The sequence below is a fragment of the Ovis aries genome, chromosome 2 (genome assembly GCF_016772045.2).
Source record: "Ovis aries strain OAR_USU_Benz2616 breed Rambouillet chromosome 2, ARS-UI_Ramb_v3.0, whole genome shotgun sequence".
NCBI classification, from domain to species: domain Eukaryota; kingdom Metazoa; phylum Chordata; class Mammalia; order Artiodactyla; family Bovidae; genus Ovis; species Ovis aries.
The window spans coordinates 118,181,598-118,197,530 of record NC_056055.1 but is presented as its reverse complement, the minus strand read 5'-3'; the positions used below and the strand labels follow the sequence as shown (position 1 = coordinate 118,197,530).

Sequence of the window (15,933 nt, the reverse complement as noted above, 5' to 3'; positions counted from 1 at the left end):
GTGCCTAATCACTCAGTCACGTCCAACTCTTTGAGACCCCATAGCCTGCCAGGCTTCTCTGTCCATGGGGAGTCTCCAGGCAAGAATACTCGAGTGGGTTGCCCTCCTCCAGGGGATTTTCCCAACCAGGGACTGAACCCAGGTCTCCCACATTGCAGGTGGATTCTTTACCATCTGAGCTACCAGGGAAGCCCAAGAATACTGGAGAGGGTAGCCTATCCCTTCTCCAGGGGATCTTCCTGACCCAGGAATTGAACCAGGGTCTCCTGAATCGCAGGCGGATTCTTTACCAGCTGAGCTACCAGGGAAGCCCAGAATACGTCACGGCCTCCTGTGTATGTCACCTATTTAACTAGTGAATTCCTCCTCACATTAAAGGTCTTGATTAGACAGTATACTATAATTATTTCTCCACACATCATTCTCCCCATTAGATTACATCTGGAATGTCATATTTGAAATTTCTCAGAGGTAAGCATTCAATAAGGATATGTGGAATGAATGAGTGAGTAACTGGTAACAATTTTCCTAAAAAAAGCAAAAGATAGGAAATCATTTAAAGTAATTAGCAGTAATACCATGCTTTTACCCAACATTATAAACACCATTAGAAATACCATTTTTACCTCTTTTGAAAACCTGATCTCACCCTGAGGTCTGGCTTCGTTATATTTATTCCTATTGTTAATATTGTAAAATTCGGCCAAGGTTCTGCCACACTCCACTATGCCAGCTTCTATTACTCACAGCGGCTGGGTGGGCTAATGTCCATTACAGTCAAAGTAGGATTGTCTATGTCACTCCCCCTTCTTCTGATCCGACTCTCATCGTACTCCGGGGTAAAGATACTGCTTCCACTGCTCGTGCTTAAGGAGTGGTCAGTAGGACTGAAGCTCACAGGAGATCGGAAGCTGGTCCCCTGGGTCCTTCTAGCTCTTGGAAAAGTTTTACGACCTACAAAATGAAAACATAATTACCCTTCAACTTTTAATAATATACTGTAATTCAAAGTATTTAAAATTTGTAGCATAAGGAACAGAATTTGTTCTGTGACTAGGATAAGAAGCTAAAACAGCAGTGATTATTTGATTTTACGTATTTTTATGAGTTCAAGGAAATACCCTAGCTAACACTGAATCACGAAAAAAAAAAGGTATAAGAAATGAAAAATGGGGAAAAAAGAAACAGAATCTGAATATAAGTTCAAATAACTTTTGTGCTAACACACTCACACATTCATAAAAGCACAGACAGAACTCCCTCAGTTTGTATAAAAAGGAGAAAAATGAATTTTATTTTCATTTTCAATAATGATTTAAAATATAAACAAAAACTGCAAAGTTAATAGGAAGTGCTTTTTCTCCTTAAAAGGACAATACCAAAAAAAAGGAGAATACAGTATGCATTTCATCACTAAAGGAATAATTTTTAATTAGTACCATTTTTAACTACTTCTTTTCTAAGGGAAGACATGTCTCAAGAGGTAAGCTGGCATAAAGCTAAAACACTATTGTAGTTACGATCCAAAGTCTTTTAAAATAGTTTTAAGTAGAAAACTAAGTCATATAGGACCAAACTTATTTTTACTGTTTGCGAGATTTTTAACAACTGTTGTTGATCTAATAAACTTACCATCATTATAGTCTTGATGGTGATACGAAATATGATACCTTCTTGGATATGTTCCTCCTTTTCCAAATTTTTCAAAGATAGGGTTATCATAGTCTATTAAGACACATAAGAAAGTTATATATTTTTTAAAAAATCAAATATTTCTAATCATGAAAAACACATTTACACATTTTTGATTTTTAAAAAAATGTCTCTCTCCACCCAGCCAAAATATTATTCAATGACATAAATATTTAAACATTTAGAATGTGAACAGTCTAACCTGAAAATTCCTGATGATTATCTGGGTAGCTCTGTGCCCTAGGCATTCGTGATTTTGGATAGCTCTCTCTAAAAAGTAGAAAAAGTGTCATTATTTTAAGAGAAAGTATTTAAGATATTTTAAAAAATCTTTATGCAATATCAATATGTATGTGTAGATATACAGACAAATATACATATTTTATATATATATAATATATACATACACAGATACAGCACTCTCTCTGAAACATTAACTGAAAAAAGGAAACTTTTTTCAAACACTTATTTGACACATGCACACAAAAAGCCTGGCTTTTAAAACTGACCTACAGAGTACAGTGGTTAAGAAAGATACATTTTGGCATTATGGATACATGGAAACACCTGCGTTTCAATCCTAGCTCTGCCACTTAAACTAGTTACTGCAACCCTGGCAAACCATCTTTCTGAAATGATTTCCACATTTATAACGAGGAGAAAATACTAACTCAGTAATTTTATACTTGTCTATCTCAGGACACTCTTTCAAATACTAAGTACTCAATACGTAGCTTTCACATCACTATTCCCCTGAATTCCTTAAATGGTTTAAATATCTATCTTGAGACAGACATGGGCACAGACAATGGTTTCATATACATGAATAATAGAAAATTAAATGTATATTTCCATACAATAGTAGTTACATTTTCAGCAGTTACTTTCAAAAGCAGTCTCAGAGGACAGTAAATAGGTACTGACTGCATGCTACAGGTGAAAACAGTCCTACTGAGACCAGGAGAGAGGGAGCACTTGTAACAAAAATTCACAGATGCAACTGGACCATGCTTATATTCCTGAACAAAAGTACATTCCTCACAAAAAGTACTTAAATTTTAACTGACAACCGAAACTGGGACATAATTACCAAGAATGTACAGTACTTATAATTTGGTACCAGAATAAAAATAATCCTGAACAACAGAAATTAAAGAATCTCCAAAATTAAACCTATTATGAAAAATTTGACAGCAGTTTCACCAACACAGGTTTAAAAGTAAACGTACATAAACTCAAAGTTTACCTTTAGTTTCAAACACAATTTACCAAGCAGGAAACTCAAAATACTATAATCAGAAATCATTTTAAGTAAAAAAGATGCTGAGCCCGATGACTGGAAAAATCAATTTGCCATTAAGTATATATGAGTATGATCTACATTCCTCTGAATGTAGCACAAAAGAGTTGATAATTCAACATGCTATTAATACATATGTATATTTACCCACATATATTAAAAAATAACAACTACAATCAACATTACCCATCCAGAGGGCTATCAAGTGATGGACAACTTCCTGAGCCAGAATTTTCAGGGCTGCTTAAAGATAATGGGTCCAGCATCTAGAAAAATAAAAAGTCCACCTTCATTCTACATGAATATAACTGAAGTTACTGTTTCTAAAAATAGCTTTGTTGAGATACAATTCATGTATCATAAAATTCACCCATTTTAAAGCATACAATGCAATTCAGTGGTTAATAGCAGAATGTATAACTCACCAAAATCGCAGAACACTTTCAGTACCCAAAAAAGAAATTCCATATCCAATAGCAGCCACCCTATTTAAATGTTTTAAAAGTAGCTGTCCCCTGTAGGTGGACTATAACTGCAAAATTTACTAATTAAAATATAGGAATTTTCTGTATCTTCCGCTTTGGATTATCATCTAAATAATTAAAAGCTAAACACTTCACTCAATTTTGTTTACTGAAAACTGAACAACAGCACCACCCAAACTGAAATAAATGACACCATGACTGCTGTATTAGTAGAAAATGTAAACTCCTGTAATAATATAAGCAGCCAATGTAATGATAAGAAAACAATAGCAACTCCATAAAAATACTTCAATACTACAAAACTTTAAAAAAACATTTTAAGGGCTTCCATGTGGTCTAGTGGTGAAGAATCCACCCACTAATGCAGAAGACAGGGGTTCACTCCCTGGTCCAGGAAGATCCTATAGGCTGCAGGGCAACTCAGCCCATGTGCGACAACCACTCAACCCGAAAGCTACTGAGCCTGCGAACCACCACTACTGAAGCGCGCATGCTCTAGAGTCTGTGCTCTGCAACAACAGAACCGCTGCAACGGGAAGCCCAGGCATCGCGACAAAGCACAGCCCCTGTGGGCAGCACCTACAGACAGTCTGTGGCAACTCAGGCCCAGTGCAGCCAGAAACAAAGATGCAAATTAAAAAATGAATCTTTTTAAAAAGATTAAAAAAAATTTTTTTTAATGTTTTAGAGAGTTGACAAACCTCAGCTTCACAAAGTATTTATTAAATTGAATGTTAATATCAGGATTATAAACAAATACATTCACTCATTTATGAACATAAGAAAATAAGCCTTATACCACCTTTCTTTATATATGAATACAGACACATGTAAATTAGTGGGTGTTTTCCTGTATTTCCACCATTTTGCTCACTTAAAAAGGAAGATATGGGACTGGACAAGAGGTAAAGCAAATACCTTCTTCCATACACCTGCCAAACCACACTATCCAGACAACATCCCTTTAAGTGACATGAAAAACAACGTTCAAATTTTGCTTACTTGGTCCATGCTCTCTGGGATGAACTCTCCTTCACTGTTGATACTGGTAAATGACCCATTCCGGGCAACCTGGTGTAACTCATCTGGAATGTATCCAGGGGGAGGGGAGCTTCTATCTCTACTAGTGGGACCTCAAGAGAGAAAAATCATAGATTTTATACATTCTATCAGGGAACCAACTCTTATTTTAATTAAATATACACTCAGAACTTAATGATTGATTTTAGCAACTAATCTCCAGTTTTAATTTAAAGTTATCAGAGCACTCATGTCTGTAAAACTTCGAATGTTTTTTAGTCTTTTCTAAACTCCCACCTTAATATAATATTCATTTATACTTGTTAGGTAGTATGTTTTTCTGCCTGCTGACAACTGCATTATGAGGTTGATAACACAATGAAAAAAAAAAAAGAAGAGAAAGTCGTTCAGTCGCATCTGACTCTTTTGCAACCCCATTATATAGTCCGCCAGGCTCCTCTGTATAAGGAATTCTCCAGGCAATGACATTGGAGTGAGAAGCCATTCCAGGGGCTCTTAAAATTTTTAGATAAATGCCACTGCTTCTCCATTTCCAAAGGTCACTGGTACCCTGATATATGTTACCCTTTAATGTAATTTATGAAAGGCACCATGATCTAGCGGAAAGTATATGAACTTCACAGTCCACCCTTGGTTTAAATTCCAGTTCCAGTTATTTACCAGCTCTGTCTTTGGGAAAGCTATCTAATCTCCATGAACCTGTTTCCTTATCTGTAAACATGGGACTAAATCTTTCCTTTGCAAAGGTGCTGTGATGGCAAAATTATTCATAATGAACATATGCCGTGCACATCTGTCTACACGATGCTCTTTGCACTGCCTCTCTTTAATCTTTAGAAATCTAAAGTGAGATTTACTTCTTAGTCATTTAGCCAATATTAGAATGTTTCCAATTTGGAATGCTGGATTTTATCCTTGGATACTTAAAATTAGGCTTCTGGTGGCAAGCCATATTCCTGGAATTTAAATTTCTTCATAGTTTAGAGAATTAGAGACACTAAAATAGCTCATCTCATTGTGCTATGTTTATTAACACAGTTTCTGTGCTTTCCTCCTAATTTTTCGAAATTAAAAAAAAAACAAAGATTTGAGGAAGTTATGTGAGCATTTGTGTTCTGGTCAAATTTCAAGCAAAAAAGGCTCTTGCTTCATGTAAAGGGGTCACTGTAAACACATGTTGGAATTGTTAGTGAAGAGAGAGGGAGAAAGAGAACAAAATGATTACCAAGAGATATGCATAAAAAAGATAATATTCTACACTTGACTCTAAAATTATTAGGAAACCTTTGAGCCAGGAATTGATTTGGACTTTGTAACAACTATGATCACAATGTCCCTAATGTTTTTGTTCCTTCTATAAGCTCTTATTTACAAACGAAGATAAATACACTCATTATTCAAAGCACAACAGGGAAGAAAAAAGGCTTTGAAAATTTTTTTATCTCCTTACTTGATAACCTATACTTTTGAACCTTTGTTAGTACTACATATTTCAGTGGTCAAGACCTCCACACCAGCACATACTCCTGTGGAAGCTCTTCCTCTATCTTCTGTGAAAATAATTAAAGGAAATAATTTTCAATAAATAAAGGGAAAGGATAATGGTCATACCTATCAAAGCCATTTCAAGCTTAAAGTGCCAAGAAAAGACTAGTAATTTTATACTTTACAATTTCCGTTTCTTTTTATGCTGGCACTGATAAGAATAATTATTAGCAGAGTAAAAGTGAGGCATTCAGTAGTTTTAAATGAAAATGAATTAAAACTGCCAATTTAACTAACGTAGTTAGCTTGTTCTATCTAATACAACGAAGGTGAATTGGCATTTTTTTGCTTTAAAATGATAGGTACTATAATGATAAAAGGGAATACAGAAAGAAATCAATGATTAGTAACAGTCATGCTTTCTAGTTTGAAAAGCTAAATGTACTATAAAGTGTTCTCTCAACTGTCTGCTGCAATAATCCCATGATTTAAAGATGAGGACAATGTCACTGGCTGCTGGTTAATCAGAGAGCTAGAATTTGAACTCAGATACTTCTAATATTCTTTTATCAAAAATTTAATTATATAAAATTAAATACAAATGAAGATAAGCAAATATTATTAGTTTACTTGTATATTATCGCTGCTGCTCATATTTCTAACACTTTGGAAACCCAAAGTAACACAACGTAAAACGCACTTAGAAGGACGCAGTCATAAATCGGGCTTCTCTGATGGCTCAGATGGTAAGGAGCTCGGCTACAATGTAGGAGACTCAGGTTTGATCCCTGGACCAGGAAGATCCCCTGGAGGAGGGAATGATTACCCATCCTAGTATTCTTGCCTAGAGAATCCCGTGGACAGAGGAGCCTGGCAGGGTACAGTGCGTGGGGCCGTGAAGAGCCAGACCTGACGGAGCACACGCGCAGCAGCAAGTCATAAACAGTTTTGGGGGAAAAGACAGAAGATGAGTAACAAACTCATAAATGTTCTGGTGTGTTCACACACCAGTTTAATCTTTTCTTTTATTATTAACAGTCCTCTTCTACAGCCAGTCTTCGATTCCCTTCCACTTTCTCCCCATTCATCTGTTTTCATCTCCTTCTACCTTCCTTCTTAAATCCATCTCTCATGTTTTCATGCTACCTTTAACGCTCATATTCACTGCTCTATCTGTTAAAAACATTTATACCAATGTTTTTTGAGCAATATAATGTTTTTATCATATAAAAATGTGGAATATCAATGTTTTATAGAAACTGAAGAAGATTCACAGAACTGGCAAGTTCAGAGCACCTCTGCCCAGCCTATGTCTCTCTAATAAGCCTCCTTTAAAAAAAAAAATTGCACATAGGATCCATTTTTCTATCATAAGCTTAATTATAACTGTATTTTTAATGACTACTAAAGTAATTATAAAGCATAATCTGCAAATTCTTAGCAATCTTTATTTTGATAGCATTCTTGGCAATAATTAAAACTTAGAGAAAGGCCTATTAATTTATTAGTCCATCCATTAACTTTAATATATTGGAATTACTTTTAATTTTTTTCCTTCACTTTATTTTTACAATTAAAACATTTTTTAGGTTTTAATTTTTTAAAAATCAAAATACCCTATGTATATAAAGAAAGGAAATATTTAAACTGGTGACTGCTAATCCTGTTAATACTCGACATAACTTTTCAAGGGACATCAGATACTCGAACGTAGTTAACTGCAATAAACTGCAAGGAATAAAGAGATAAACTATTTATCAGGATTATGTACAGGTGTTACCCTACATTAAAGGATGCAGATGAAACTGAAAAGTAACCCATTTCATGATTTAGACACTAGCTTTCTTACCTACTACAGAAAGTCCTTTTTTCCTCTCTGCTCCAAATACTGTGTTATCCAAATCTTCTAGTGATGGCAATGGCTCTAAATTAGTAGCCTAAAGAGAAAAAAGGAAGATTAACGTTATTCTTCTCCTTTAGGGTTTTAATCAGACTCCTTCCCCTATCAAACACAACCCAAGTATTCTCTCTCTGGGTCTTAGCAAATTTACTCTTTGCAATTTTAATTCTAATGTAATTCTTCCCAGGTTCTCAGTTGCTATTAACATCATATGTACAGTATATTATACTTATTTGTAATTTTGGCTATATAGTTTTGAGGAGCAAGGATATTGCACTATAGCAATTACAATGTGTAAGTTTAAATATAATCATATTGAAAATATATCAATGATTATAGAATATAACTATATTTCATACATTGACTTCTTATAGGCATATATCCTATAATCCTCACTCAAAAAAATTCCCAGTTCATACCTGTGCACTTCCATTTATTACAAGTAGTATTTTGAGGCTCTTCATGTGAATACTACGATCCAGCAGTTCCACAGCCTTGTCCAAGTCATCTTGGGTGGTTAATGGAATTACCAACTAAACAAAAAGGAACATAAGAAATTGTGTAGCCATCTCATCAGGTCAAGTCCTTCTAGGAGCATCCCCATTATTATGGAATTATAAACCTCAAAATACTTTGTTCTTTGTCAGTATAATGAAATTCTGAATGAATATATGTATCTAGGTTTTTTTCTTCTCATCCTACCATCACTGAAATCATAAAATGAATATGAATAAATTTTTTGCTTTATTATACATTAAATTTTTCTAGAAAACATATTTAAAGATTAAAGATCAATTTTCTAGGATATTTCCATAATATTGTTAAACTTAAGTTACAGTCTCTTCACCTCAAAACAGCATTAAGGAACATATACAAAACTATATAGAAGTATTATCTTTCACCTGCATTGACGAAATTTTTATTTTTCAAAAAATAATAAGCAGAGGTATGCATTCTCACTAGTGTACTTACCAACATACACAACACAAACAAGCACTGCCGACAGAGGCCGTGGCGGGGTGCCACCAGTAAGGCGCCTGCAATCTACAGTCCCCCCTGCCCTGCTCCCTCTGACCACGGCAACGTGACCTCCACCATCTAAGCCAAGTGAGCTGAACAGGGGAGCCATCCTGCAACAAGCCCCGAATGCTGAAGTCTGCTTTCATCAGTCCTCTTACAGATCAGACATTATAACGGACCGAAGCACCTAAACGGTCTGTGAGGGAAAGGCAAGATTCATACTACTTAACAAAATACTTGTTTCAAATGTAAATTTACTAGCTTAAGACAACTCTGTCAATAATCTTCAAAGTACATTCCATTTCATTAAAAGGACAGAATGAAAACAAGCAAACATACTCCATACTTGCGAGCCTGCACTAACACACGCAGGATACAGGCCATTCAAATGTAAAGGCCCAGTGAACTAGTTAAGGGTCTTGTACAGTATAAACACCTAGCAGACAAGGATTTCCCTAAACTTGCAATGAAGGCAGAGCACAGCAAAAAACAAATTCTTGGTAAATATTGTTTAATAAATATAGGGCAAAGCTTCATCTGTACTCAAACCCACTAGCTGACATGGTGTGAACTCATTCTCTGTGGATTTCTTTTATGAAAACTATTCCTTGTTTAAGAAAGGCTGCCAAACACAAATACAAAGCAGGACTAATGTGGATTACATCATACAATCTGCTTACCCTCACTCAGTACTTGAAATTATATTCCCAATTTCTGTTCATAGCAAACTTTATACTGTTACAACTTATCTACTATTAGGCCCTTTTTCTTTTCCTGAGAAATTTTTCTAAAAAAAAAAACAAACACACAACAACAACAGAATATTAACGGATATCAATAAACAAGTCTGATCTACTTAAATTCAAAAAAGACTCTAGTTTAAGTCACAGTAACAAAGCATTAACATGAATGAGTCTGCGGCTTGCTAGAGTGCAATCTGGACATTATGGAGGAGCCTGAAGTGGCCCCTGGTCTACAGCTCTGCTGTAATCTCGCATATGTGCTAAGGGCACCTGTTACAAATTCTAAAACAATAACTGAAAGTCGAGAACAAGTTTCACCTTTTCTAAATCATACTAAATAAATTACCCAATATTTTCCTGTTCAGTGAATTCACTTCAGTCTCATTCATAAAATCTATTTTCCTCAGGCTTATTACTGGTAAATCAGTTGTATGTTAATAAAAATAATTTCTGGAAAGGAAACTAAAAATTGAGTCCGAAATCTCACTAAACAGAACCTAAATCTGAAATAAGTGACTTATCTTTCAACTTCACACAGTGAAACATGACAACTGGCCATAAAAAGGCTCACTGTCTACCCATCTAAAATGGGGAACGCCAGAAAATCCACCTGGCCTACACATCCCCATCTATGCCCTGTGACAATGCATAGCTGCCTGGCACTTTATAAGATAAAGATCCTATCCCAGCTTAAATTCCTCTGTTTCAATTCTGGTAAACCAAAATAATTCTTTTAGAACAGAGGATTTTGTATTACACAGACAAAAAAATATTTATAGAACTGGAATAAAAGTAGTATCAATGAGTTTTCTGCATGTCTACAGGTCCATAAAACTAACACCTCTTTTAAGTCTCTCCCTAATACCCCCACTGTCCAAGAACACACAGCAGGCTTGTCACTCTGTGAATCAGAACATAGCTAACTCAGAAACCACAGATTCTCACACTCAAGAGTGGCAGGAAAACGTTAAGCAATGTAATGTTGTACCCTAATGCCTCCTCTACCATACTTTTGCCAAGAGGACACCCAGATAAAAACAGCAAAACCACTCTGAGAATCCTTCAGAAAGCATGAGAAAAAGAAGCTGATATGAAGAAATTTCCCAATTTTTGGAAAATGGGAGCAAGCTGCTAAAACCTAGTCAATCAGCTCTACATCAATCCTCAAGAAAACCCTAAAAAATATCATATGCAGGCACCCCCTGCTTCAGAGCACATCACCTATGCTCTTCATAGACACTGTTTTTTCACAAAGTGAAGGTTTGTGGCAACCCTGCCTCAAGTCTACTGGCACCATTTTTCCAACAGCACTTACTCCCCTGTGTCTCTATGTTACTTTCTGGTAAACCTTCCAAATATTTCAAAGGTTTTCATTATTATTATAATTATTATGGTGATCTATGATCAGTGATCTTTGATGTTACTATTCCAAGAGGATCATAATTCGCTGAAGCTTACAATGATGACTAGCATTTTTAACTATAAAGTATTTTAATATCACATGCTTAAGAGACTATAACACAAGCATAACTGCACTGGGAAAACAATTCATGTGACTGGTTCTGTCGCAACAGTCACTTTATTGTAGAGGTCTAGACTGAACCTGCAGTATCTCCAAGGTATGTCTGTAACAAACTGGGAGAACTCAGAAAAAGAAACAGCAATTTTAAGAGCTCAGATAGGAACAATATGAACAAATCATGCCAAATTAACCTAACTTTTCTTGACAGACATACTAGGCTCATAGGTCAAGACAATATTGTAGTCAATGTACCTTGGCATTTAAAAGTTTTCCATGACACAATTTTAGACCAAACAAAACCAAAACAAAGATATATCTGGGTTCCCCAGAATCGTACCATGAGATAAATGCAAGCATGTTTATAAAAGATACTAGGAAACACTGGTAGGGTAATCGGGAAGACAAGGAAGAGAAGAGGTCCATAAAGGGTGTAAATCCAACAAGTTAGCACGGTGGGCAAGTGGGGCCCATCCATCCCCATCTCCCGCCACATCCTTGAGCCTCGTATCACCAATCCCCATTCCCTCCCTTATATACTTCAACTTACACCCTACAGTCATATCTCTGATAAGTCCTCAGAATCTCAGGGGCTGCCAGTTGGAAGTTAAATTAGGCCAGCACAGACACAAATAAGTGCCAAGACAGGGCCAGGCAAGAAGAGGTGTTCATAGCTACCCAAAAACCCAAAAAGTATTTGAAAAATGACATTCTAAGGTATTACTATAGAATGGTACTCATCACTTTGTTCAGAAACATTGTTTCTTTGGATATGGATTTTTACTTACTCAAAATACTTTCCATTTTATAAGTGATATCTTTAGACAAGCCATATTTGCATGTTCTCTTGCTTTAAAATGACAATAATTCATTAGAAAATCTAATATTTCAAGCATTTTTATTAGCACCATGCTTTAACATTTGCAAAGTACTTTCACGTTTTCTAATTTTTACTAAACTTCCCACTGTCACTCCATTACCACTGACATTTTTTTCTGTTCCTGACACACAAGTCTTTTCCTTCCCAGGATCTCTGTATGCTCTGCTCTCAAGCGGCTCTCTATCATGAATGTTACTCAAATTCTTTGTAGGATTGACTTTTCATACTTCAAATCTCAACAATTAAATACTATGACCTCATTTAGCTCTTCCTTAGTACTAACTAAATAAGACATATACTGCCCTTGCCTTTATCCTTTATCATAATATTTTATGCATTTCCTTCAAAGAACTCACATATCTAAACAATTCAGTTATTAACTGTCTACTTCTAATACAAGTCTATAAACTCCATTAGGGGCTGCAATTCATAAATCATAACCATCATGCCTTGCAAATTCAACAGATATTTCTGAGAGGGAAAAGAAAATAAATTACCCAATTAACTAAACTGTCCCTAGAAATTTTTAAATCTCAAGATCTTGATCTGAGATCATAGGATCTGAAAGAAATCTCAGAGATTTGCAATCCAAATTTTACAGAAGGTTCAAAAGGGATTCCCCAGAACACAGAGCTCCTTAGTGTCATACTGAGATTACATACTGACTCCCAAACATAAACTAACAATCTATTCACAGCATGAAAATCTTAGCAGCATGAAAGCAATCCTTTAAGTTTTAACTAAACGGTCCAACTACCAAAGCCCTGTTGTCTCTGCAGAAAAGTATACAGTATGAAAAGGAAAGAAAGAGTTCATCAGTAAAGAACAAAGAAGAAAACCAAAACATAAACAGGCAGCAAACTTCCAGGCAATACACGCATTTCCTCCTCTAACAGACTCTCAACTGTGGCACAGCAGCACCTTCCAGTACACTCCACAATGAAAAGATCCATTTTAATGAGTTAAAACTTACTACTGATATCTTATTCCTCTCAATTAACACATCCTTATCAATGCCCAAATAAAAGCACAACCATCCTAAAACAACCTCTTAAATAAACACACTACTTTTCCAAAAACAGAATTATTGAAAGTTAATGTGCACATGTTTACCTCATTATTGGTATAATGCAGATCCATAGACTGTCCAAAGGCAATTTTCGCTTTAGATCTCAGGTCTTCCAGTTTAACTGGTCTGGGGAACTGAAGGATTCTATGTAAACAGAATTTTAATATATTTTATTTTCTTATGCACAGTTAAATAACTTACTTGTAACAGTTACCTCCTGAATACAGAAATACAAAATCAAGTTAAAATATAAATATTCACTTTACTTAAACATTACAATTATTTCTGATCAGGTACACTAACATTTTAACACAAGGTTCAAGAATTCTGAAGTCTCTTCTAGCCTAATAAAAACTATAAAAATGAAATTACCAAAATACTCTGCAGTTTATAATTTGCACTGTTTTTTATATTTAATAACAATGTAAAATTCATTTTGGAAAATGATTAACCTTAACTATGTCATAGCCATACGATGACACTGGTAAAAAAATAAAGTGGTTCTTTCAGTTCAGCTCAGTTCACTCGCTCAGTTGTGTTTGACTCTTTGTGACCCCATGAATCGCAGCACACCAGGCCTCCCTGTCCATCGCCAACTCCCGGAGTTCACTCAGACTCACGTCCATCGAGTCAGTGATGCCATCCAGCCATCTCATCCTCTGTCGTCCCCTTCTCCTCCTGCCCCCAATCCCTCCCAGCATCAGAGTCTTTTCCAGTAAGTCAACTCTTCGCATGTGGTGGCCAAAGTACTGGAGTCTCAGCTTTAGCATCATTCCTTCCAAAGAAATCCCAGGGCTGATCTCCATCAGAATGGACTGGATGGATCACCTTGCAGTCCAAGGGACTCTCAAGAGTGTTTTCCAGCACCACAGTTCAAAAGCATCAATTCTTCGGTGCTCAGCCTTCTTCACAGTCCAACTCTCACATCCATACATGACCACTGGAAAAACCACAGCTTTGACTAGACGGACCTTTGTTGGCAAAGTAATGTCTCTGCTTTTGAATATACTTTCTAGGTTGGTCATAACTTTTTTTCCAAGGAGTAAGCTTCTCTTAATTTCATGGCTGCAGTCACCATCTGCAGTGGAGCCCCAAAATATTAAGTCTGCCACTGTTTCCACTGTTTCCCCATCTATTTCCCATGAAGTGATGGGACCAGATGCCATGACCTTCGTTTTCTGAATGTTGCGCTTTAAGCCAACTTTTTCCCTCTCCTCTTTCACTTTCATCAAGAGGCTTTTTAGCTCCTCTTCACTTTCTGCCACAAGGGTGGTGTCATCTGCATATCTGAGGTTATTGATATTTCTCCTGGCAATCTTGATTCTAGCTTGTGTTTCTTCCAATCCAGCGTTTCTCATGATGTACTCTGCATATAAGTTAAATAAGCAGGGTGACAATATACAGCCTTGACGTACTTCTTTTCCTATTTGGAACCAGTCTGTTGTTCCATGTCCAGTTCTAACTGTTGTTTCCTGACCTGCAGGTTTCTCAAGAGGCAGGTCAGGTAGTCTGGTATTCCCATTTCTTTCAGAATTTTCCACAGTTTATTGTAATCCACACAGTCAAAGGCTTTGGCATAGTCAATAAAGCAGAAATAGATGTTTTTCTGGAACTCTCTTGCTTTTTCCATGATCCAGCAGATGTTGGCAATTTGATCTCTAGTTCCTCTGCCTTTTCTAAAACCAGCTTGAACATCAGGGAGTTCACAGTTCATGTATTGCTGAAACCTGGCTTGGAGAATTTTGAGCATTACTTTACAAGCGTGTGAGATGAGTACAATTGTGCAGTAGTTTGAGCATTCCTTGGCATTGCCTTTCTTTGGGATTGGAATGAGAACTGACCTTTTCCAGTCCTGTGGCCATTGCTGAGTTTTCCAAATTTGCTGGCATATTGAGTGCAGCACTTTCACAGCATCATCTTTCAGGATTTGAAATAGCTCAACTGGAATTCCATCACCTCCACTAGCTTTGTTCGTAGTGATGCTCTCTAAGGCCCACTTGACTTCACATTCCAAGATGTCTGGCTCTAGATTAGTGATCACATCATCATGATTATCTGGGTCGTGAAGATCTTTTTTGTACAGTTCTTCTGTGTATTCTTGCCACCTCTTCTTAATATCTTCTGCTTCTGTTAGGTCCAGACTATTTCTGTCCTTTATCGAGCCCATCTTTGCATGAAATGTTCCCTTAGGATCTCTAATTTTCTTGAAGAGATCTCTAGTCTTTCCCATTCTGTTCTTTTCCTCTATTTCTTTGCATTGATCGCTAAGGAAGGCTTTCTTATCTCTTCTTGCTATTCTTTGGAACTCTGCATTCAGATGCTTATATCTTTCCTTTTCTCCTTTGCTTTTCGCCTCTCTTCTTTTCACAGCTATTTGTAAGGCCTCCCCAGACAGCCATTTTGCTTTTTTGCATTTCTTTTCCATGGGGATAGTCTTGATTCCTGTCTCCTGTACAATGTCACGAACCTCATTCCATAGTTCATCAGGCACTCTATCAGATCTAGGCCCTTAAATCTATTTCTCACTTCCACTGCATAATCATAAGGGATTTGATTTAGGTCATACCCGATTGGTCTAGCGGTTTTCCCTACTTTCTTCAATTTTAGTCGGAATTTGGCAATAAGGAGTTCATGATCTGAGCCACAGTCAGCTCCTGGTCTTGTTTTTGTTGACTGTATAGAGCTTCTCAATCTTTGGCTGCAAAGAATATAATCAATCTGATTTCAGTGTTGACCATCTGGTGATGTCCATGTGTAGAGTCTTCTCTTGTGTTGTTGGAAGAAGGTGTTTGCTATGAC

General features: G+C 36.4%; 1 protein-coding gene across 1 annotated transcript in view; it reads right to left on the bottom strand.

Annotated features, from left to right (window-relative positions):
• Positions 1 to 15,933, bottom strand: part of MAP3K2 (mitogen-activated protein kinase kinase kinase 2) — a 97,596-nt gene that overhangs the window by 23,258 nt on the left and 58,405 nt on the right. Inside the window, exons 5-12 of the mRNA XM_015093318.3 lie at positions 13,179 to 13,278; positions 8,323 to 8,436; positions 7,853 to 7,940; positions 4,480 to 4,610; positions 3,179 to 3,258; positions 1,895 to 1,962; positions 1,633 to 1,725; positions 748 to 954 (exon numbers count right to left, since the gene is read on the bottom strand). Coding sequence (XP_014948804.1) covers positions 748 to 954; positions 1,633 to 1,725; positions 1,895 to 1,962; positions 3,179 to 3,258; positions 4,480 to 4,610; positions 7,853 to 7,940; positions 8,323 to 8,436; positions 13,179 to 13,278 — 881 coding nt within the window. The remainder of the gene's footprint in view (positions 1 to 747; positions 955 to 1,632; positions 1,726 to 1,894; positions 1,963 to 3,178; positions 3,259 to 4,479; positions 4,611 to 7,852; positions 7,941 to 8,322; positions 8,437 to 13,178; positions 13,279 to 15,933) is intronic.